General features: G+C 48.3%; 1 protein-coding gene across 9 annotated transcripts in view; it reads right to left on the bottom strand.

Annotated features, from left to right (window-relative positions):
• Positions 1–23452, bottom strand: part of LOC139239204 (heterogeneous nuclear ribonucleoprotein L-like) — a 60798-nt gene extending 37346 nt beyond the window's left edge. For 4 of the 9 annotated variants that reach the window (XM_070867847.1, XM_070867852.1, XM_070867855.1 and 1 more), the window contains exons 1-6: positions 23324–23450; positions 19062–19183; positions 15904–16135; positions 14059–14144; positions 7963–8059; positions 6258–6330 (exon numbers count right to left, since the gene is read on the bottom strand). In XM_070867847.1, the coding sequence (XP_070723948.1) occupies positions 6258–6330; positions 7963–8059; positions 14059–14144; positions 15904–16135; positions 19062–19183; positions 23324–23365 (652 nt within the window). In that variant the 5' untranslated portion in view covers positions 23366–23450. Of the gene's footprint in view, positions 1–6257; positions 6331–7962; positions 8060–14058; positions 14145–15903; positions 16136–19061; positions 19184–23323 lie in introns of all 9 variants that reach the window. The other 5 variants (XM_070867850.1, XM_070867853.1, XM_070867848.1 and 2 more) reach the window with 2 other exon arrangements.
• Between the last annotated feature and the right edge of the window lie 2110 nt (positions 23453–25562).

Genomic DNA, 25562 nt, shown 5'->3' with positions numbered 1-25562 from the left:
TCCATCAATGCTCAGCTATCCAGCTGCATGGTGCAGCCGTGTGCAGAACCCTCCCCAACTACTCGTAATGCTAATCCCTAGGTGAGGCAGAACACCTCAGCCAATTTCAAGAGAACCATCGCCAACCCCAATGGAGCTCCAATAGATAATGGTTGTACAGGGCCTTGGTGAGACCACACCTTGAGTATTGTGTACAGTTTTGGTCTCCTAATCTGAGGAAGGACGTGCTTGCTATAGAGGGAGTGCAGCGAAGGTTCACCAGACTATTTCCCGGGATGGCAGACTGACATATGAAGAAAGACTGGATCGGCTAGGCTTATACTCACTGGAATTTAGAAGAATGAGAGGAGATCTTATAGAAACATATAACATTATGACAGGACAGGACAGGTTAGAATATTCCCGATGTTGGGGAAGTCCAGAACCAGGGGTCACAGTCTAAGAATAAGGGGTAAGAATAAGAGATGAGGAGAAACTCTTCCACCCAGAAAGTGGTGAATCTTTGGAATTCAAGGGACATCCTCCTGCAGCCCATGACTTTCCTCTTCATTATCAACCACACAGCCAATTTTAGTGTCATCATTCTCCCGATATTCAAATCTAGATCATTGATGTATACCACAAAAGCAAGGGACCCATATGGAGTCCTGTGGAACCCACTGGAAACATCCTTCCAGTCACAAAAACATCAAACATTACCCTTTACTTCTTACCTCTAAGCCAATTTTGGATCCAACTTGCCACTTTGCCCTGGATCTCATGGGCTTTAACCTTCGTGATCAAAAAGCTTTGCTAAAGTCCATATACACTACAACGTACGCACTACCCTCATCGATCCTCTTGATTGACTAAACTGACTACCTCCTCAAAAAATTCAAACACGATCTTCCCTTAACAAATCCGTGCTGACAGTCCCCAATTAATCCTTGCCTTTCTAAACGTAGATTTATCCTATCTTTCAGGATTTTTTCCCACCACTGAGATTAGGCTGACAGGCCTGTAATTACTCAGCCTATCCCTTTCTCCCTTCTTAAACAAGGATACCACATTAGCAGTCCTCCGGCACCATGCCCAAATCCAAAGAGGACCGGAAAATGATGGTCAAGTCCTCTGCTATTTCCTCTTCTACTTCACTCAACAACCTGGGATGCATTTCATCCGGGCCTGAGGATTTTCAAAGCTACTAAACCCCTTAATACCTTCTCTCACACTATATTTATTTCATCCAGAATTTCACACTCTTCCTAGATAGCAGTATCTGCATTGCCTCTTTCCTTTGTGAAAACAGAAGCAAAGTATTCATTAAGAACCATACCAACATCTTACACCTCCACACAAAGATTATCTGCATGGTCTCTAATAGGCTTTCTTCAGTTATCCTCTTGCTCTTAATATATTTATAGAACATCCTTGGGTGTTCCTGCACTTTACTTGCCCAGAATTATTCATGATCTTTCTTAGCATTCCTAACATCCTTTTAAATTTTACCTCGTAACTTTCTATATTCCTCCAAAGATTCGACAGTATTTAGCCATCGGTATAGGACATAAGCTTCCCTTTTTTTCTTAATCCTCTCCTGCAAGTCCCTAGACATATAGGGAGGCTCTAGAATTGTTATTCTCACCAGTTTCTTTGAGGGCACATGTTTGGCCTGAGCCCTCCGGATTTCCTCTTTGAATGCCTTCAAATGTTCAGACACTGATTTACCTTCAAGTAACTGTTTACATTCCACTGCAGCCAAATCACTCCTCAACTTAGCAAAGTTATAGCTTTTCCCCAATTTAGGACTTTTATTCCTGGTCTATCCTTGTCCTTATCCATAACTAACTTGAATCTGACTGAATTATGGTCACTGGCACCCAAGTGCTCGCCCACTAATACCCCTTTCCACCTGCCCAGCTTTATTCCCCAAAACTAAATCCAATCCTCCTCCTCCTCCTCCCCGCGCCCCCACCTCCTCCTTCATTCGCCCCCCCACCTCCTCCTTCATTCGCCCCCCCACCCCCCATATCCTCCTTCATTCGCCCCCCCACCTCCTCCCCCCGCCCCACCCTCCTCCTCCTCCTCCTCCCCCCGCCCCCCCTCCTCCTTAATTCGCCCCCCCGCCCCACCATCTCCTCCTTCCCCCGCCCCCCCTCCTCCTCCCACCCCCCTCCTCCTCCTCCTCCTCCTTCCCCTGCCCCCCATGCTCCCCTGTCCTCCCTCCCCCCGCGCCCCCTCCTCCTCCTCCTCCTCATTCCCCCGCGCCCTCCTCCTCCTTCCCCCGCGCCCTCCTCCTCATTCCCCCGCGCCCCCTCCCCCGCGCCCTCCTCCTCCTCCTCATTCCGTGCCCTCCTCCTCCTCATTCCCCCGCGCCCCCCTCCTCATTCCCCCGCGCCCCCCTCCTCATTCCCCCGCGCCCCCTCCTCCTCCTCCCGCGCCCCCCTCCTCCTCATTCCCCCGCGCCCCCCTCCTCCTCATTCCCCCGCGCCCCCTTCCTCCCCGTGCCGCCCCCTCCTCCTCCTCATTCCCCCGCGCCCCCCCTCCTCCTCCTCATTCCCCTGCGCCCACCCTCCTCCTCCTCCTCATTCCCCCGCGCTCCTCCTCCTCCTCCTCATTCCCGCGCGCCCCCCCTCCTCCTCATTCCCCCGCGCCCAACCTCCTCCTCCTCATTCCCCCGCGCCGCCCCCCCTCCTCCTCCTCCTCCTCCTCATTCCCCCGCGTCGCCCCCCCTCCTCCTCATCATCATCATTCCCCCGCGCCCCTCCTCCTCCTCCTCATTCCCCCGCGCCCCCTCCTCCTCCTCATTCCCCCGCGCCGTTCCTCCTCCTCCTCCTCATTCCCCCACGCCCCTCCTCCTCATTCCCCCGCGCCCCCTCCTCCTCCTCATTCCCCCACGCCCCCTCCTCCTCCTCCTCCTCATTCCCCCACATCGCTCCTCCTCCTCCTCCTCCTCATTCCCCCGCGCCCCCTCCTCCTCCTCCTCCTCATTCCCCCGCGCCCCCTCCTCCTCCTCATTCCCCCACGCCCCCCTCCTCCTCATTCCCCCACGCCCCTCCTCCTCCTCATTATCCCGCGCCCCCCTCCTCCTCATTACCCCGCGCCCTCCTCCTCCTCCTCCTCATTACCCCGCGCCTCCTCCTCCTCCTCCTCCTCCTCATTCCCCCGCGCCCACCTCCTTCACATTCCCCTGCGCCCCTCCTCCTCCTTCCCCCTACCCCTCCATCCCCTTCCCACCAGCTCGGTCTCCTCCCTCCCTCTCCCTCTTCTCCTCCTCCATCCATCTCCACCCGCTTCTCCCCATCCATCTCCCCCTCCACCGCCCCTCTCCACCGTCCACCGCCCCCCCTCCTCCGCCCCTTTCCCCCCCTCCCTCCACCACCCCTCTCTCCTCTCCCCTCCCTCCCTCCACCACCCCTCTCTCCCCTCCCTCCACCACCCCTCTCCCCCTCTCTTCCCCCCCTCCACCACCACCCCCCCTCCACCACCCCTCTCTTCCCCCCCCTCCACCACCCCTCTTCCCCCCCCTCCACCACCCCTCTTCCCCCCCCCCACCCCTCTTCCCCCCCCCTCTTCCTCCCCCCCCTCTCCTCCACCACCCCCCTCTTCCCCCCTCCCCCTCCACCACCCCCCTCTTCCCCCCCCTCCACCACCCCCCTCTTCCCCCCCCTCCACCACCCCCCCTTTCCCCCCCCCCCTCCACCACCCCCCCCTCCACCACCCCCCCTTTCCCCCCCCCCCTCCACCACCCCCCTCTCACCACCCTCCCTCCCCTGCACTACCCCCCTCTCCACTACCCCTCTCTTCCCCCCCCACTACCCCTCTCCCCCCCCCACTCCACCTCTTCTCCCCCCCCCCACTCCACCTCTCCTCTCCCCCCCCCACTCCACCTCTCCTCCCCCCCCCCACCACCTCTCCTCCCCCCCCCCACCACACCTCTCCCCCCCCCCCCCACCACACCTCTACCACCCCCCCCTCACCACACCTCTACCGCCCCCCCCCCTCCACCACACCTCTACCGCCCCCCCCCTCCACCACACCTCTTCCCCCACCCCCCCTCCACCACCCCTCTCCCCCCACCCCCCCTCCACCCATTCTCTTCCCCCCTCCACCACCCCTCTCTTCTCCCCTCCACCACCCCTCTCCTCTCCCCTCCACCACCCCTCTCCTCTCCCCTCCACCACCCCTCTCCCCCCCCCCCTCCACTACCCCTCTCCCCCACCTCCACCTCCCTCTCCCCCTCTCCTCCTCCCCCTCCTCCTTCCTCCCCCTCCACCTCCCTCTCCTCCTCCCCCTCCTCCTTCCTCCCCCTCCACCCCCCTCTCCCCATCACTTCTTCCCCCCCCACCCCCCCTTCTTCCCTCCTCCCCCCACCCCCCTTCTTCCCTCCTCCCCCCACCCCCCTTCTTCCCTCCTCCCCCCACCCCCCTTCTTCCCTCCTCCCCCCACCCCCCTTCTTCCCTCCTCCCCCCACCTTCCCTCCTCCCCCCACCCCCCACCTTCCCTCCTCCCCCCACCCCCCTTCTTCCCTCCTCCCCCCACCCCCCTTCTTCCCTCCTCCCCCCACCCCCCTTCTTCCCTCCTCCCCCCACCCCCCTTCTTCCCTCCTCCCCCCACCCCCCTTCTTCCCTCCTCCCCCCACCCCCCTTCTTCCCTCCTCCCCCCACCCCCCTTCTTCCCTCCTCCCCCCACCCCCCTTCTTCCCTCCTCCCCCCACCCCCCTTCTTCCCTCCTCCCCCCACCCCCCTTCTTCCCTCCTCCCCCCACCCCCCTTCTTCCCTTCTCCCCCCATCCCCCTTCTTCCCTTCTCCCCCCATCCCCCTTCTTCCCTTCTCCCCCCATCCCCCTTCTTCCCTTCTCCCCCCATCCCCCTTCTTCCCTTCTCCCCCCATCCCCCTTCTTCCCTTCTCCCCATCCCTTCTTCCCTTCTCCCCCCCATCCATCCCCCTTCTTCCCTTCTCCCCCATCCATCCCCTCCCCCTCCCCTCCAATCCTCACCCCCATCGCGCCCCTCCCCCTTCCCCTCAGTGTTGGGCTTGTTACATGCTGACTAAAAAAGTTCTCTTGACAAAAAAAACCTAAAAGAGCAAGTGAATAAATGAGAGTTTTCCTTGAGTGAAGCTGGTCTTTAACCCTTGAACTACTTTGATAGAAGTAAAAGAACTCCACACCATACGTGAAAAATGCACCACACTTGTCATAGCTTCAATGTCTTCTCCCTAAAGAACTTGCCAACTCTCAAGCACTGTAGTGCACCCAGTCAAACCGACACCCGCTCCTGATCATATTTCTGCTAGAGAGTATACACACGAGAAGGATTGGAACCAGCTCAACTAGCTGAATAACCCACTAACATACACCAAGAATGGGTCACTTCAACAAGGTACCAAAGGGCCTGTGGAAACACACCATGAGCCAGTACCTTCAGACGAGAAAGGAAAGGAAGGTGGAGGGGAGGTGGGGGAAAAATAACTTATTTCCTCAATGCATTTAATTTCTCAGCCAACTTTGACCATGGACACAACTACTTATATTTAAAAGGTGCCTTTAATGTAGGAAAACATAGTTCCAAGATACAGGAGCGTAATCGGATAAAAAATTAACACCGCACCAAAGGAGGAGATATTAGCAGGGGTTACCAAGAGCTTGATCAAAATGGTATGCTTTTAGGAGGGTCTTAAAGGAGGAGAGATTGTGTGCGTTCCTATGCGAGGCAGAGGTTTAGGGAGGGAATTCCAGAGCTTAGAACCTATACAGCTAAAGGCACAGCTGCCAATGGTGGTGTGAGTGAAGCGGGGAGGGACACGAGGCCAGAATTGGTGGAACACAGAGCATTGTAGTAGGTTACAAAGACAGGGAGGGACGAGGCCATGGAGAGATTTGAACACAAGGTTGAGAATTTTAACATCAAGGACACGCCTTTGTTCATTTGACAACCAGCAGTGGCAGAAGGCCACAAGGTCAACTCAACTTTGGCTAAATGATAGTTGCAGCCCAAGAGGACAAAGTTATAAACAGCCAACTATACACCTTGTTCAAAAATCTCAGGCTTGTAACTTGCTTGCACTAAACCTACTCCAGATGCTTATATTTCTGTATTCCACATACACAAATATTTTGTACAATATATTTTTGCCCCAGCACTCCAATTAAGTGTGGCTGAAGGTCAGAGGTTCTGGTATAGGTTTGCAAACAGAAAAAAAAACTGAATTAAAAGCAGGAAGCAAAGACAAGTTGTGCAAGAGAGAACAGTAACGATACTCTAATTATCATCTTACCTGGTCTACCAGGGTTAGGGTTTACGTAATCCCAGGTGTCAGCATCATTCTTAAAGACATTCAAACGGGTTGGCTGCAACAGAAAATAAGACTAGTAAGTCCACTTTGTAGAAGAGGGCCTATGATGATGGCCCAAAAATGGCAGAAAATCTACTTTCAGCCAATTTAGCACACTGTTTAAACTGGTGGAATGGTAATGACATCGATGTGGCTCATGAGACTGAATCCTGCAGGCAGGTAACAAGTACAACATACTTAGAAAGCAACCCCAACAAAATTTGAGCTTGTAATCAGATTTGGGCTGAGCAAACCATTCACTGCCCTTTTCCAATTTTTAGTGAATCCATGAGAACAAATTGGATGAAGTTTACACTAGTAAAAGCAAGAAATTGCTAACATTTAGTAAAGCTTTGCATCAGGACACATGAGAAAGGTCACGTCAATTTGCAACACCAGATTTCTGATTGGCTCCCTTGGAGGACAAGACCAGATTTCTGATAAATCCAAGGGGACCAATCTGGAATGTGTCATTAGATCCTGCTTGCCTAAGTAATCAAGTACTTGGCAATGTGCAATCACAGCGCAAGGAAAATGAGTCAGTGGGTCACTAATTGCCCAAGTATTAAACCCATCATCTAGTTGGCTATGCAGCTAAATAACGTGAAGACTGCTGCTATTTATAAACTACGATTGCAAATAGATTGCTCCGCTTCCACAGACACTATTCTGCTTCACGTAAACAAAAAGATTAGCCACTGAAGCAGTTAACCCAAGAACAGAGGATAACCCAACCTGCTATCTTCCCTAATGACCTGTGGTAAAAGCAGAATGTCACCAAGTCACACAACCACAAGGTCCCAGGGTCAATCTCTGGTATGTGCCAAATTATTTGCTGGCTGCCAAGGCAGGAATTGGCATTGCAATTGGCTTCGGTACCTCAAGCTAGGAAAGGGTTTAAAAAAGATAAAACAGGCAAGATTTCTGCTCATTGCCACTGAACAAGCGACCTGCTGTAAACATGCTTGCGGGTGCCGGAGGACAGCATAAAGCTTAGTTAGCTGGGACGTCCACTACACTCACTGTCTAGGCTTACAGATGTAGAATATCCATCAGCAAGGCACCTGGAGAGTTGCCCTTGGAACCACACCAAAGGACTCAACAGCTTCAGGTGAGAAGTAAGAGGGGAAGTTAATTAAAGGATTGGCGAGGGGGAAGAGGCAAAGGTTTAAAAACATTAAATTAGTACAGCTGCTAAAGATTACAGTAATCCAGAACAATGAGAACAAATCTAGCAGTGTATTCAAGAGAATCTTTCCATGCACGCAGACTGCATCATAGAATACAGCACAGAAGGAGGCCATCTGGCCGATCTTGCCTCCGCCAGTTCTTTGGTAGAGCTATTTAATTAATCTCACTCCCCTGCTCTTTCCCTGTACATTTTTTCCCTTCAAATACTTATCCAATTCTCTATTGAAGGTTACTTTTGAATCTGCTTCCACCACTCTTTCAGGCAGTGCATTCCAGATCACAACTAGCCGTGTAAAAAATATTTCCTCATGTCCCCTCTGGTCCTTTTACCAATCACCGTGGGCTGGATTTCAATGGTGGAGGTGGGTTGGGGGTGGGGGAACTTCGTGTTTCCCGCAGGCCCTGCCGATAGCCTGATTTGTGTTCGAGGCCTCTGTGTCGTAACGCGTACACTTACCTTTGCATATTCTATTTTCAAAGTACAACATCCAGAATAAATATCTGCACCGTTGAGAGATGCTTTGGCCTTCTGTGCACTTTGAACAGAGTCAAATGTATAGCGAATGAAGGAAAACACACTCATATACTTTCTGTAATAAAAGTGACAATTAACATTTTCAGCAGCTCAGACGCTCCCCTCAAGAGCTCAGTGGGTAAATGCACCACTATATAGTATCAAGCAGATGACATCACCCAGTGTACTGCTGAGCCAAGCAATTGAGCAAAGTCCTACTCTGTAACAGGTCAATGATTTTAACTGGAGAGGCGCAGTTGAGCAGCTAACAATTGGTCTCAGTGCTCGTGAGCTCTGCTATTTGGCGTAAAAGGGAGGCAGTTGAACAAAAGTTAAACAGCCACGATTCCTTTTGTTGATTGTTATTCAACAAACGCAGCTAGAAAGTGGACATCGAACGGAAACAGAATGAGGCTCGGCTCAGAGGCGGGCCCACAGTTATATTGCCTGGCAGCACTCACCGCTTAAGCACATGTATGAGTGGGGATGTTTGCTGATGACTGCAGTAATTAATGTAACACCACTGTTTAAAAAAGGAGTGAAAACGGGTAATTATAGACTGGTTAGCCTAACATCAGTAGTGGGGAAAATGTTGGAATCAATTGTTAAAGATGAAATAGCAGCGCATTTGGAAAGCAGTGACAGGATCGGTCCAAGTCAGCATGGATTTATGAAAGGGAAATCATGCTTGACGAATCTTCTGGAATTTTTGGGGGATGTAACTAGTACAGTGGACAAGGGAGAACCAGTGGATGTAGTGTATTTGGACTTTCAAAAGACTTTTGACAAGGTCCCACATAAGAGATTGGTGTGCAAAATCAAAGCACATGGTATTGGGGGTAATGTACTGACGTGGATAGAGAACTGGTTGGCAGACAGGAAGCAGAGAGTCAGGATAAACGGGTCCTTTTCAGTGACTAGTGGAGTGCTGCAGGGCTCAGCGCTGGGACCCCAGCTCTTTACAATATACATTAATGATTTAGATGAAGGAATTGAGTGTAATATCTCCAAGTTTGCAGATGACACTAAACTGGGTGGAGTTGTGAGCTGTGAGGAGGACGCTAAAAGGCTGCAGGGTAACTTGGATAGGTTAGGTGAATGGGCAAATGCATGGCAGATGCAGAATAATGTGGTTAAATTGTGAGGTTGTCCACTTTGGGGGCAAAAACACGAAGGCAGAATATTATCTGAATGGCGGCAGATTAGGAAAGGGGGAGGTGCAACAAGACCTGGGTGTCATGGTTCATCAATCATTGAAAGTTGGTATGCAGGTACAGCAGGCAGTGAAGGCGGCAAATTATATATTTTCCTTCATAGCTAGGGAATTTGAATATAGGAGCAGGGAGGTCTTACTGCAGTTGTACAAGACCTTGGCGAGGCCTCACCTGGAATATTGTGTTCAGTTTTGGTCTCCTAATCGGAGGAAGGACGTTCTTGCTATTGAGGGAGTGCAGTGAAGGTTCACCAGACTGATTCCCGAGATGGCGGGACTGACATATGAGAGACTGGATCAACTGGGCCTTTATACACTGGAGTTTAGAAGGATGAGAGGGGATCCCATAGAAACTGAAGATTCTGACGGGACTGGACAGGTTAGATGCGGGAAGAATGTTTCCGATGATGGGGAAGTCCAGAACCAGGGAACACAGTCTTAGGTAAGGTGTAGGCCATTTAGGACTGAAATGAGGAGAAACTGCTTCACTCAGAGTTGTTAACCTGTGGAATTCCCTACCGCAGAGAGTTGTTGATGCCAGTTCACTGAATATATTCAAGAGGGAGTTAGATATGGCCCTTATGGCTAAAGAGATCAAGGGGTATGGAGAGAAAGCAAGAAAGGGGTATTAAGGGAATGATCAGCCATGACCTTATTGAATGGTGGTGCAGGCTCAAAGGGCCGAATAGACTACTCCTGCACCTATTTTCTATGTTTCTAAATCCCCGCCATCAATTTGCTGGGGCGGGTCACCATTGACCAGAAACTTAACTGGTCAACTTAAATACTGTGGCAACAAGAGCGGGTCAGAGGCTGGGTATTCTGCGGCAACTGTCTCACCTCGTGACTCCCCAAAGTCTTTCCACCATCTGCAAGGCACATGTCAGGAGTGTGATGGAATACTCTCCACTTGCCTGGATGAGTGCAGCTCCAACAACTCAAGAAGGTCGACACCATCCAGGACAAAGCGGCTTGATTGGCACCCCATCCACCACCTTAAACATTCACACTCTCCATCACTGACGTACCGTGGCTGCGTTGTGTACCATCTACAAGATGCACTGCAGCAACTCGCCAAGGCTTCCTTGGCAGCACCTCTCAAACCCGCGACCTCCACTACCTCATCATAGGCAGTCCCTCGAAACGAGGATGACTCACTTCCATGCTGAAAGTGGATGAGTTCACAGGTGTTTCAATGATATTCCGGATCCCGAATTACATCGTGAAGGGTGGAAGACGCCCGTGCGCAGATTTTTTTTAAAAAACGTGTGGTGGCCATTGCACACCAGCCACCACACAGGCTTGACAGAGCTAAGTCTTGGTCCAGTGGCAAGGATTAACCAAGATGACTGGAGACCAGCTCTGCTGCACGGTCCTAGTGCGCACACATATCGTAGTCTGGGCTGGCCCGGGCCCTCGCCTCTTCTGGGCCCCAAACTCTCGCCTCTCCTCTCTCCTGGGTCCCGATCACATCCCTCTACGAACTCTTGCCGCTCCTTGGTCCCGACCTCACCGCTCCTGCTGTACCTGCCCGCACTGCAGTCAGCCATCGCCCTCCTGCAGCAGCACGCGCTGCTCCCTGCAGTGGCAAGGGCAGCGGGCGCATGGGAACACCATCATCTCCACGTTCCCCTCCAAGTCACATACCATCTTGATTTGGAATGATATCGCCCGTTCCTTCATCATCGCTGGGTCAAAATCCTGGAACTCCCTCCCTAACAGCACTGTGGGACCTTCACCACATGGACTGCAGCAGTTCAAGGCGGCGGCTCACCACCACCTTAATGGCAATTAGGGATGGACAATAAATGCTGGCCTTGCCAGTGATGCCCACATCCCATGAACAAGTAAAAATATACATTTTTTTTTTTTTAAAAGTACTGCTAGTATTACATGGAATTGTTCATCAGAATGTTGAGGAAAAAAAATTGATTTTTTTTTTAAAAGTAGCTAAGTTACAAAAATATACCAACGATTTCAGTAAATTGGCTTTCCGATAGTAAATATAACCATATACAAACTTTCCTCTTTGTATTCTTTCCTACAAGTGTTAACAAAACCCTTATGAAAACTGGACATCTCAGCTACTCCTATTCTATTTGTCAGCCGTGGCTCAGTGGGTAGCACTCCTGACTCAGTCAGAAGGGTTGTGGGTTCAAGTCCCACTCCAGAGACTTGAGCAAGTGATTCAGGGTGAAACTTCAGTGCAGTGTTGAGGGAGTGCTGCACTGTCAGAGGTGTCATCTTTCAGATGAGACGTTAAATCGAGGCCTCCCCCGCACGTGTCTCAGTAAAAGATCCCATGGCACGATTTTGACGAGCAGGGGCGTTTTCAATCCTTCAGTCAACATAAAACAGACTATCTGGCCATTATCACATTGCTGATTGTGGGAGCTTGCTGTGTGCAATTGGCTACCGTGTTTCCTACATTACAGCAGTGACTACACTTCAAAAGTATCTCATTGGCTGTAACGCGCTTTGGGATGCCCCGAGGTCGTGAAAGACACTATATAAATGCAAGTCTTTATTTTGTATTTCAGAAAAGCCACCGTCTCCCAATGAAACAGTTCACAGCACACAAGGAGGCCATTCAACTCAAAGCAGCTGACCCGGCTCTCAGTTTCCATTATTTTAGCTATGAGGAATGACTGGATAGGCTGGGTTTGTTTCCTTTGGAAGAGGATGCGGAGGGGAGACCTTACTGAGGTGTATAAATTATGAGGGGCCTAGATAGAGGGTATGGGAAGGACCTATTTCCCCTTATCAGAGGGGTCACCAACCAGGGGTCGTGCATGTAAAATAATTGGTAGGAGGTTAAGATGGGATTTGAGGGGAATTTTTTCAGAGGGTGGTGGGAGTCTGGAATCCGCTGCCTGAAAGGGTGGTAGAGGCAGAAACCTTCACATTTAAAAAGTACTTGGATGTGCACTTGAAGTGCCGTAACCTACAGGGCTATGGACCAAGGGCTGGAAAGTGGGATTGGGCTGGAAAGTGGGATTAGGCTGGATAGCTCTTTGTCGGCCGGCACGGACACAATGGTCTGAAATGGCCTCCTTCCGTGCTGTAAATTTCTATGATTCTCAGTCCCATTCCCCATCTTTGTACAAAAATATTTATCCACTTCTTTAAGAGCTATCAAGGATTATGCCCCCACCAATATTTCAGAAAACATTCTCCTAACCTCTCCCTTCATGATCTTGACTCATTGGCCAATTTACATTGTCAAACCCCCTGGATTTTGAACACCTCCATCAGATCATCTCAACCTTCTGCGTTTCTAATAAGAGAAGCAGTTTCTCTCGTAACTAAAGCCTCATATCGCTGGTATAATTTAGTGAATCACTTCTGCACCCTCTCCACAGCCCAACAGGTTTGCTAAAGTAAAGCATCCAAAACTGGACACACGATTCGAACTGCGTAGCCTAACCAAACATTTGTATAGGTTTAGCTTTACCTCTGCTTTTGAATTCCAAATATATAAAACTTGGCTCCTTTATTTTTATTAAACAAAGCAGCTTCATCAAATTGTCCTCCCACTTTCAAAAAGATCCGAGTCTGAACCCCCAAGTTGCTTGAATGTCACTGTTCTGTTCAGTACATTCATTATCTCCATATTCACCCCTCCAAAATGTGTCGCATTTATCCACATTAAACTTCTCAATTACCCTCCTGAAGTCACGTAGTCCTTTCATAGTTGACCATGTGCACTATTTGTGTGTCATCTGCAAACTGATATTACAGAATCATCATAGAAACTTACAGCATGGGAGGCCGCCATTCGGCCCATTGTGCCTGTGCGGGCTCTTTGAAAGAGCAGTCTGCTTAGTCCCACTCCCTCGCTTTTAGTCCGTAACCCTGCAAGGTCCTCATCCTCAACTACCTGTCCAACTCCCTTTTAAAACTATTGACGGAATCAGTTTCCACCACCTTTTTAGGTGGAGCGTCCCACATCCCTACAACTTATTGAAAAACATTTCTCCTCATCTCCCCTCTAAATCTTTTGCCAATGATTTTAAATATATAACCTCTGGTTATTGATCCACTCACCAGAGAGAGGAAGTTTTTCTCCATCTACTCTATCAAAATCTCTCATCATCTCGAAAACCTCTAAGTCACCTTGTAACTGTCTCTGTTCCAAGGACAACAGTCCCAACTTTTCTTCATCACTGAAGTCCCTCATCCCTGGTAACATCCTGATAAACCTCCTCTGGACCCTTTCCAAGACCTTTACATCTTTCCTGAAGTGCGGTGCCTAGAATTCAGGAAAGATGTAAAGACCTTGGAAAGGGTCCAAAGGAGGTTTATCAGGATGTTACGAGGGACTTCAGTTATGAGGAAGAGTGTGGTGCTTAGAATTGTCCACAATACTCCAGCTGAGGCCTAACCAGTGGTTTATAAAGTAAAGTTGCGTACTGTATACCCTAGTCTAGACACAGCATTGTTTATATACCTCCAGCCCAGAACTTTTTCTGTACTTTAATCAATGTCCTAGCCATTTGTCACATTCCCTTTAACACAGTGTGTCTTCATCGTATCAATAAACTTTCTGAAGTGGAGAGTAGGCAAAAGCACTAGAAGCCACTGACCTACCAGCATACACCTTACAGTACTGCTATCTGGGAGGGCAGGATTGACAAGTACCTTATTCTCAGTTAGTACTCAAGTTAATGCAACTGTGAAGGAGAGTGCAGGCAGCAGTTAATAGCAACCAATTGTGGCCAAACACTCAAAACGTAACTGTTGCTTTGGGAACAGCTAGTCACGGGAGCATGCGGCTCAAAAATAATCCCTCAAAGCACTGCTTCAAGACTGTGTGTAAAGGATATTCCACCATTGCCTGAATTCCGTTCTTTCTGAAGATCACGATCCGGTGAACAGGCCCACATGGATTGCAAATCGTGTACAGAACATCCTGAAAAACAAAGTGCAAACGCTTTAACTCTCACTGCACCAATTCAAATTCTCACAGGCAATTAAAACATTTCCTAGGAAGCTGACAAATAAACAGAACACGACATGCAATTAATGAGCTCGATGAGATTGAGATTCTCTATTTTTTTTTTTAAAAAGGGCATACCATAACAGGATGTCCTAGCTTTGTGTACTTATCGGCTGCATAGGCTCATACCATGGAGCCTCAAGCACTAAAAGTTTAATCCAACATTTCTCAATAGTTCAATTTACTGATACAAACAGATATTAATGTTCTGAGCTAGGAGCACCAAAATATCAATCAGAAAAAACCCCAGCAAATAAGGAATAGAAGCACAAATAGAAAAGAGCTGCCTGGGCTCGGAGGTCTGGATTGTCCGGACACGGGAGCAACACGTGAGGTAGAAGATCAGCCACTCCACTTTCCTGCACTGTCCCCACAAACTGCACCTTGGACATTCCTGTGTTAAAACCTCATCCATTGAAAAATACACTCTATAATTTTGAGTGTCCATCTTACTGATCCTGTCAAACACTTTGCTATGTTGCAGGAAACAATGAACTTGAGAGAAACTGCAGAGTGGACTAAAAAGTGAAATGTTGCTGTGCGATTATAATTGGCAGATTGCTGGCAATACAATTGCCACATCACTGTAACCATTTTTTTTTTAAATGTCACTTCTTTTAAACTGCCTGAGGGACTTAGGACAGTCAATGTTTGGGCCCCAAGGACTTTGGCTTGGAGCCCAGATGGTCTTGGAAAACCAACACTGCAACATGAAAGGCCACACTGACGCGGGTACTGAAAATCAAACTTGACGCTAAACCCTTCCAGGCGGTCGCGTAAGATCCCACGGCCCTGTTTGAGGAGGAGCAGGGAGTTCTTCCTGGCAATGAACTAATGTGGGGCTTGAAGCCAGGCACAGGATCAAAGCAGAACGATGAGGCTGTGCATCATGAGGTTTCGCTCGAGCTGGCCTTCGGGAAGGAGGGACGGAACCAGGGGCTGAGTTTCTGGCAGCAGCCGAACAGGATTTCAAAAAAAAAATGTATTTATTGTAAAATGCGGCTGACCAGCTTGTGTGTTAAAATATGAAAATGTGTTTTCAATTGTACTTGGAATGCCTGTGCAAGACAGTGTCTGCAAGACAGACGTTGCCTCGTGCAGCTCACACCATGTACAAAGTGAACTTAAGTTTATTTGATGTGGATGTCGCTGGCAAGGCAAGCATGTGTTGCCCATCCCTAATTGCCCTCAAAGGTGAGCCACCTTATACAACTAGGCCATTTCAGAGGGCAGTTAAAAGTCAACCACGTTGCTGTGGGTCTGGAGTCACATATAGGCCAGACCGGGTAAGGACAGCAGATTTTTACAACAATCCAGTAGTTTTACGGCCACTATTCCTGATATTAGCTTTTTATTCCAAATTTATTGAATTAACCAAATTATAAATTATTCAGCAGTGGGATTTGAACCAGATCATTAGTCCAGCAACATAGTCATAATGCTACAGGACTCCATGGCTTTGGTCTTGTCGATGTTCAGTTCAAAACGTTCTGGGTCATTCAGGCAGGAAGCCTTGGGATCACGGGCGGTAGAGAAGTAAAGCTGAGTATTCTCAGCAGCAACGGGTGGGAAAGCCAACAGGACAGCACATGCTTAGTTTTATCCTTTCGAAAGCTACCCAAACTACTATCTTGCAGTGCTGAAAACATTAGCCAGCTTCTGCTCAACTTACTGTATTGATGGGATAAATCGAATTAGCAATGTTGATCAATAGGACATTATTGCTTTTGGAGTCATCGTCATCTGGTCTGGCAATTTTCTGGCTTGTGGAAAAGCAAATGTAGGCCAGCTGTCCGGCAACATAGATCGGGTTATCTGCTGCGTAGTTCACACAGCTGCACGCGCCATCGATGTCCTCAAACTCCACCAGTGCTTGCTTTCTCCTCGGCATCAACATCACGCAACTGCCAACCAAACACGTGGGCCGTTAATACTGGGGCTCAGTTTTTTTTTAAAAAAGCATTTAGATCGGCTTTGTGGAGCACAACGATAGCTCAGTGCTAGAAGCAAACCTGCGCCTGGAGTAAGCAATCGTTCAACTCAGGTTAAGTGACCACTGCCGGATCGAGACCGATACCATCACACATTCAATTCGGTCGCCCCTTATCCTCTAGGTGACATTTCCCTTTCTTATAGCGGGCATTCATCCTCTGAAGATTGTTGCTTTTTTTGCATTCGCACTGAAATATGTAGTTTTCTCACACTCATTAGAAACTGGGTTGGGACTATCCCACCTCACTAATCTTCCAGTCTTCAGAGTAACGTTCATCCCAATCAGAATCGAACCTCAAAAGGTGAATGGTAATACTATGATGACTCAAGTCCTGATATTAACATCTGTACTGGCCTCCCACGTTCTACCCTACATAAACTTGAGGCCATCCAAAACTCTGCTGGCCCATATCCAAACTCGCACCATGTCTCATTCACCCATCACCCCTGTGCTCGCTTTATATTGGCTCCCAGTTAAACACCTCGATTTTAAAATTCTCATCGTTGTTTTCAAATCACTCCATGGCTCCCCATCTCTGCAAACCTCCTCAAGCCCCACAATTCTTTCCTCCCCGCCCGAGATACCTACGCTCCTCTAATCCTGCCCTTGCGCGCATTCCTGATTTTAATCTATCAACCATTGGTGGCCGACCTTTCAGCTGCCTGGGTCCCAAGCTTTGGAATTGCCTTCCTAAACCTCTCCGGCTCTCTATCCTCCTTTACGACGCTCTTTAAAGCCTACCCATTTCACCAAGCTTTTGATCATCTGCCCTAATTTCTCCTTGTGTGGCTCGGTGTCAAATCTTGTTTTGTGACACTCCTGTAAAACATAGAAACATATAAAATAGGTGCTGGAGTAGGCCATTCGGCCCTATGAGCCTGCACCACCATTCAATATGATCATGCAACTTCAGTACCCCATTCCTGCTCTCTCTCCATACCCCTTGATCTCTTTAGCCGTAAGGGCCACATCTAACTCCCTTTTGAATATATCTAACAAACTGGACTCAACAACTTTCTGTGGTAGAGAATTCCACAGGATCACAATCTCAGTGAAGAAGTTTCTCCTCATCTCGGTCCTAAATGGCTTCCCCCTTATCCTTAGACTGTGACCCCCTGGTTCTGGACTTCCCCAATATTGGGAACATTCTTCCTGTATCTAACCTGTCTAAACCTGTCAGAATTTTATATGTTTCTATGAGATCCCCTCTCATTCTTCTAAATTCCAGTGAATATAAGCCTAGTCGATCCAGTCTTTCTTCATATGTCAGTCCTGCCATCCCGGGAATCAGTCTGGTGAATCTTCGCTGCACTCCTTCAATAACAAGAACATCCTTGTGAAGCACCTTGGGACGTTTTACTACGTTAAAAGGTGCTATATAAGTACAGGTTGTTGTTACTGAGCACAGCATTGTGCAAGCACTATATTTATACATGGAGTCAACATCCTTTTTACATATAGTACAATAGCATTATACACAGCTCACTTAAGTTTTTTTGCGATGAAGTCACCAAAATAAGTGAGGTATAATAAATGCTTCAGAAGCATTTGCCATTCAAATTCTAGATTTGTTTCCAATTTTAATGGCCAACGCATCTACGTAGTTTTAATTTAGTATACAGTACTATAAGTATAGTGTGATACAACCTGCAGTGGACCAAAGGAGGAAGAAAACTTGCATTTATATTATGCTTTACACAATCTCAGGACACCCCAAAGCACTTGACAATCAATTAAGTATTTTTGAAGTGTAGTCATTATTGTATTGTAGGAAACACGGCAGCCATTTTGTGCACAGCAAGGCCCAATAAACAGCAGTGTCATAAACAACCAGATAATCTATTTTTTGATGATGATTGAGGGATAAATGTTGGCTAACACACCAAGAACCACCCCCCCTCCAACTCTTCAAATATTGCCATGGAATCCTTTATATCCAAATGAGGGAGCCTTGGTTTAATGCCTCACCAGTGAGATGGCTGCTCCCGACAGTGCAGCACTCCCTCGGTACTGCACTGTACTGTCGGCCTACATTATGCGCTCAAATCTCAAGAGCTCAAACCCACGATCTTCTGATTCAGAGGGGAGAGTACTACCAATGGGCCAAGCTCCACACCTTAACCATAAAAAGTGTAACGTTCACTAAATTCAATAAAACTTTTGGTTAAAAAGTGCAAACGCCCGACCTTAGTAGAACCCTCACTCAAAAGGAGAAAATTGCCACTATGTTGTGTGTACAGTGCTCCCTCCCAAGCACAGAAAGTTTTACAATTAGCACTTGCCAGATTGCAAGTAACAGAATATATCGAATATCAAGGCTGCATGTTCCTCGTCTGTTGATTCAGGTATTCCAAAGTCTTAGCAACAGACATCTTACACCAGGTCAGCATTGCACATTACATTCTGCACAACTGTCAGTGTCAGAAGGTTGTGGGTTCAATTCCCACTCCAGGGACTTGAGCACATAAATCTAGGCTCACACTCTAGTGCAGTGCTGAGGGAGTGCTGCACTATCGGAGGTGCCGTCTTTCAGATGAGATGTTAAACCGACTCAGATGGACGTAAAAGATCCCATGGCGCTATTTCGACAAAGCGCAGGAGAACTATCCCCAGTGCCCTGGCCAATATTTATCCCTCAATCAACATAACAAAAACAGATTATCTGGTCATTATCACATTGCTGTTTGTGGGAGCTTGCTGTGCGTAAATTGGCTGCCGCGTTTCCCACATTACAACAGTGACTACACTCCAATAGTACTTCATTGGCTGTAAAGCACTTCGAGACATTCGGTGGTCATGAAAGGCGCTATGGAAATCGAAGTCTTTCTTTAACATACCTGACATTGCCGAAATCCTGCAGAGCCTCCATAAGGTCGACTTCCATTACTCCATCCAACAGCCCTCGAACGTGGACCACAGCAGATGGCAAAATCTTATTGTGGTCATCAGGACCGCCATCCTGAAGCAAAAATGGGTCAAATTGTTGAACATATCAGTACTTAGCAGTAATCCAGTTACTTACTGAAGATTTTCTATGCAAAGGAATAGCCCTTTATCGGATCACATGTTGCAAACAGGGGGCATTTCAGTCCTTTCCAGTCTTGTCAATCAGCACAGTATTAATAGGAGACAACTCTACAAATTACGCTCATGCTGCTACCTTCAATGATTAACTCCTAAATTAACTGCACAGTGTGGTAACCACCTTGCAGAATACCAACATAAGAACATAATAGGAGCAGGAGTCGGCCATTTGGCCCCTCGAGCCCATTCAATAAGATCATGGCTGATCTGATCTTGGCCTCAACTCCACTTCTCTGCCCGCTCCCCATAACCTTTGACTCCCATATCGTTCAAAATGGCGATTGTCCAATCAATGGGGTGTTAGTCATCAGTGCTTTAATATGGAAGTGGGATAAAACAGGAACTTGCATTCCCACTTTCCATCCTTATCGCTGATTGAAGTATGTGCATACAAGGTGAGCACGTCATTCCTTAGTCAAATAATCAGCTAACACACACTGGCCAAGACCACAGGAAGAATAACGACAGACAAAATACTGCAAGTTAAGCAGTCCCAAACTACATTCCAGTGCAGAATTCACTTTTGCAGGGGAAGGAGCAAATCATCCACATCAAGTAGTCCTTTGTGGTGGAGCTAGCATTTAAGGCCCCGATCAGAAGCAAAATGTTTTCCCTCAAAGAAAGGATAAGAGGAAAAAGTATTCTAGAGAAAGTTCCTGGGAACAATCACATGTACACACGTCAAGATTAGCCTCTGCATCCAAAAATCAGCTACGGTTTCCACTATCCAGCACCCCATAAGGATAGCATGCATATCTGAACATGAGTTAAGGATAGCACTGGACTGGAACAATGCCTCATCCAAGTAACCATTCCTCATGTTCAAATTAAGTCCCTAAAGGCAATTCTCCATGGACAGCATAGAATAGTACAGCACAACAGGCAGCAATTCAGCCCATCGAACTACAACAGCTCTTTCGAAGAGCAATCCAGTCAGTCCCATTCCTCTGCTCTTTCCCCATATCCCTGCAATTTTTTCACATCTTCTAGCAGTGGGGACATGAGCAGGAACCACTCTTGGTTTCTGCACCTCCATAACCATTTGCACTCAGTCATTTAAGACTGAGAAGAGCAGGAATTTCTTCACGCTAAGTGGGTTGTAAATCTTTGGAATTCTCTACCCCAAGTAGCTGTATCATTGAGCATATTCAATAGATATAGATTTTTGGACTCGAGGAGAAACAAGGGATATGGAGATCGGATGGGAAAGTGGAGTTGAGGTAAGAGATCAGCCATAATCCTATTGAATGGCAGAAGAGGCTCAAGCAACCATGTGGCCTACTCCTGCTCCTAATGTCCATGCAGGCCATGATCCTTACCAACGGATCCCATTACAGAGCCAATCCACGTCCGGACCGGGGTCAAACAGGGCTGCGTCATCGCCCCAACCCTCTTCTCAGTCTTCCTCGCTGCCACGCTCCACCTCAGAATCAACAAGCTCTCCGCTGGAGTGGAACTAAACTACAGAACCAGCGGGAACCTGTTCAACCTTCGCTGACTCCAGGCCAGGTCCAAAACCACCCCAATTTGTGTCGTCGAGCTATAGTACGCAGACAACGCCTGCGTCTGCGCACATAGAGGCTGAACTCCAAGTCATAGTCGACGTATTTACTGAGGAGTACGAAAGCATAGGTCTTACGCTAAACATCCGTAAAATTCTTATAACCCAGAGACACTGAGGCTATTTACAGTACCCCAAGATTTTTGCATTGTATCAGAAGTGCAATTTTAACATTCAGCAAGTATAAACCACACATTGAAATTATAAATGTACAACATAGGTTCCAAAAAGAACGCACTTTTAGGTTAATTTGAGTTTTTTTAATTCGTGGTAGGGCTAGCATTTATTGCCCATCCCTAATTGCCCTTGAGCCGCCACCTTGAAGAGCTGCAGTGAAGGTACTCCCACAGTGCTGTTATACTTCACTGTAGCGACCGAGTGGCTGACCATTTCAGAAGGCAGTTATTAGTCCACACTGGGACTGGAGTCACATGCAGGCCAGACCAGGTAAGGACAGCAGATTTCCTTCCCTAAAGGGCACCAGTGAACCAGATGGGTTCGTACGTCAATCCCGTCGTTTCATGGTCACCATTACTGACACTAGCTTTTTAATTCATAGAATCAGCATGGTTACAGGAAAGGAGACAACCATTCAGCCCATCTTGGCTCTCTGCAAGAGCACTTCAGCTGGTTCCACTCGCCCCACCCTTTCCCCTTAACCTTGCATTTTTTTTTCAGGTACTTATCCAATTCTCTTTTGAAAGTCACGATTGAGTCTGCCTCCAGCACCCTTTCAGGCAGCGCATTTCACATCCTAACCACTCGCTGCGTTTAAAAAAACATTTTCCTCATATCGCCTTTGGTTCTTCTGCCAAACTCAACACTTCTACTCTGTCTAGAACCTACCATCAAATCTCCTCTCAACCCTCTCTGCTCCAAGGCGAACAACCCCAGACTCTCCAGGCTATACATGTAACACAAGAATTGGGAGTAGGCCATTTGGCCCCTCGAGCCTGCTCTGCCATTCAATAAGATCATGGCTGATCTGGTCTTGGGCTCAGCTCCATTTTCCTGCCCGCACCCCATAACCCTTTATTCCCTTATCGTTCAAAAATGTGTCTATCTCCACCTTAAATATATTCAAAGTCCCAGTCTCCACAGCTCTCTGGGGCAGAGAATTCCACAGATTTACAACCCTCAAGAGAAGAAATTCCTCATCTCAGTTTTAAATGGGTGACCCCTTATTCTGAAACTATGCCCCCTAGTTCTAGATTCCCCCACGAGGGGAAAATCCTCTCTCCATCTATCTTGTCAAGCCCCCTCAGTATCTTATGTGTTTCAATAAGATCACCTCTCCTTCTTCTAAACTCCAATGAGTATAGGCCCAACCTACTCAACCTTTCCTCATAAATCAACCCCTTCATCTCAGGAATCAACCTCGTGAACCTTCTCTGAACTGCCTCCAATGCAAGTATATCCTTCCTTAAATAGAGACCAAAACTGTATGCAGTACTCCAGGTGTGGCCTCACCAATACCCTGTATAGTTATAGCAGGACTTCTCTGCTTTTATATTATATCCCCCTTGCAATAAAGGCCAACATTCCATTTGCCTTTCTGATTACTTGCTGAAGTTGCATGATCAGCAATGGTCATATTGAATGGTGGTGCAGGCTCAAAGGGTTGAATGGCCTACTCCTGCAGCTATTTTCTATGTACCTGTACACTAACTTTTTGAGTTTCATGTACAAGAACCCCCAGGTCCCTCTGTATTGTAGCACTTTGTACTTTATCTCCATTCATTAATATTACCCTCGATCCCTTTAGTATCTATCAATCTCTGTCTTGAATATAGGCAACGACTGAGCCTCCACAGATCTCTGGAATAGAGGATTCCAGAGATTCACCATCACCACCCTCTTGAGTGAATGAAGAAGTTTCTCCTCATCTCAGTCCAACCCCTTATTCTGAGACTGTAACACCCTGGTTCTAGCCTCCTCAGCAAAACATCTGTTTCCTCATCCCTGCAACCATTCTTGTAAATCTTTTCCTGCTCATGATTTTAAAATTCCAGATTTATGGAATTTCTATCAGCTTGCCCTGGTGGGATTCGAACTCGGGTCCCTTTGGGATCATGAGTCCAAGTTTCTGGATCACCGGTCCAGTGACAAAAACGTGGTGCTACCGTGCCCCTGCAGCAAACGCTGCTCTAACTCAGCACCAGGAGGGGTGGTGAGCAGAGACTGCCCTTTAACGGGCCCAGGGGCTGCGTTGCCAGGGGCAATGGGGGGGACTGGGCCCATTTTATAAAATCAGAGGCCCGCTCCCGGCTCAGCGACCATCCATTGCGGCCTAGGCCTCGAAGCCCCTTTGTTCAGCCTCCCCCTCACTGCCGCCTCGGACGGGAGATGGGGGCGGAGCGGTGCGGGGTGGAGGCGCCAGTTATTCTCCTCATCGCCCTGCCGCCGCGGTACGAACACCTGCTGGAGGCTTGTAAACCCTCGCCGGCCGCTCACCCTGTCGAGCCTGAAGCGCTTCGCCTGGTGTCTGCCCGCCATTTTCCCCCCTGCTCCGAATGACAATCGCCGGCGCCTCACACAGGAAAAAAAAGATGGCGGCCGCACGCAATCTCGCTCCCCGAGACAGGGCGGTTTTGGGCGCCTTGACGTCAGGACGTCGGCGCGCCCTTCTCCAATCAGGCCTCCGCAGTCCGCCCGCTCCTTTCTCCAGTCTCCCCTCTGATTGGCCCGCGGGGAAGCCATTCACCCCTTGGGGCTTCAAGGGTTTTCATTCATGAAATGTTGTGGCATGGTCAACACATTGGGGGTGAAAAACATACTAAATAGATATAGACAAGAAGTAGTTCTTTGTAGTGGAGCTGGCCTGTACCCATACTGAGAAAAGACAGATTAACATTTGGGGTCTGTCAGCTGTGGCTCAGTGGATAGAAACATAGAAAATAGGTGCAGGAGCAGGCCATTCGGCCCTTCGAGCCTGCACCGCCATTCAATATGATCCTGGCTGATCATGCAACATCAGTACCCCATTCCTGCTTTCTCTCCATACGCTTTGATCCCTTTAGCCATAAGGGCCACATCTAACTCCCTTTTGAATATATCTAACGAACTCGCCTCAACAACTCTCTGTGGTAGAGAATTCCACAGGTTCACAATTCTCTGAGTGAAGAAGTTTCTCCTCATCTCGGTCCTAAATGGCTTACCCCTTATCCTTAGACTGTGACTCCTGGTTCTGGACTTCCCCAACATCGGGAACATTCTTCCTGCATTTAACCTGTCCAATCCTGTCAGAATTGTATATGTTTTTATGAGATCCCTTCTCATTCTTCTAAATTCCAGTGACTACACGCCAAGACGATCCAGTCTTTCTTCATATGTCATTCCTGTCATCCTGGGAATCAATCTGGTGAACCTTCGCTGCACTCCCTCAATAGCAAGAATGTCCTTCCTCAGATTTGGAGACCAAAACTGTACACAATATTCCAGGTGTGGCCTCACCAAGGCCCTGTACAACTGCAGCAAGACCTCCCTGCTCTGATATTCAAATCCTCTCACTATGAAGGCCAACATGCCATTTGCCTTCTTCATCGCCTGCTTTATCTGCATGCCAACTTTCAATGACTGATGTACCATGACACCCAGGTCTCATTGCACCTCCCCTTTTCCTAATCAGTCACCATTCAGATAATATTCCGCCTTCCTGTTTTTGCCACCAAAGTGGTAGCACAGAAGTGGAGTCAGAAGGTTGTGGGTTCAAGTCCAGGGGCAGCACATAAATCTAGGCTGACACTCTAGTGCAGTGCTGAGGGAGTACTGCACTGTTGGAAGTGCCGTCTTTCAAACCAGACGTGAAACCAAGGCCCTATCTGCTCTCTCAGGTGGACGAAAAAGGTCACATGGCACTATTTTGAAGTTATCCCCAGTGTCCTGGCCAATATTTCTCCCTCAACATCACTAAAACAGATTATCTGGTCATTATCACATTTCTGTTTGTGGGAGCTTGCTGTGCGCAAATTGGCTGCCCCGTTTCCTACAGCACAACAGTGACAACAGTACAACAGTGGCTGTAAAGCGCTTTGAGACGTCCGGTAGTTCTGAAAGGCACTATATAAATCCAAGTCTTTTTTCATCGGAAATGAATAAAGTTAACCCCAAACTTTAGCCTATCATTCCTCTATGTAGGTGACCTCTGAGTTGGAAGGTTGTGGGCTCTCGACCCAGTCCAAAGACTTGCGCACAAGCTGACACCCCAGTGCAGTGCTGAGGGCATGCTGCACTGTCAGAGGTGCCACAAACTCCCCTGCTCTTCTTTGGAATTGTGAATTCATGTTCAACTGAGACAGCAGTTGGGGGCCTCTCTTTAAGTTCTCAATCAAAACACAGCACCTCCAACAGTGCAGCACTCCGTCACTGGAGTGTCAGCCTAGAATTTTGTGTTCATGAGCCAGACCTTTGGCTTCATTGTCGGCGATTTTCTCGACGTTACAGCTGTTTTTTTTGCCCGGCGAGAGTTTGCACGCAAGTTTTTTCCTTGGTATCGCCCACATCTGAAGTCGCCCGCCGGGACCAGACCGCCCACATGCAACGCTGAGAATAACCGCCGGGTGTAAGTTTGGGCTCATCCGCCGGCGTCCAGATTGCCGTAAGTGCGGTAAGGGGGGGGGGGGGGGGACCCTGCAAAGAAAGGTGAGTAAAAGGTTATTTAATTATTTAATTAAAATTTTCCAGGGCAATTAGG

This window comes from Pristiophorus japonicus, chromosome 26 (assembly GCF_044704955.1).
Source record: "Pristiophorus japonicus isolate sPriJap1 chromosome 26, sPriJap1.hap1, whole genome shotgun sequence".
Taxonomy (NCBI): Eukaryota; Metazoa; Chordata; class Chondrichthyes; family Pristiophoridae; genus Pristiophorus; species Pristiophorus japonicus.
The sequence above is the reverse complement of the archived record's forward strand: the minus strand, read 5'-3'. Positions and strand labels throughout refer to the sequence as shown.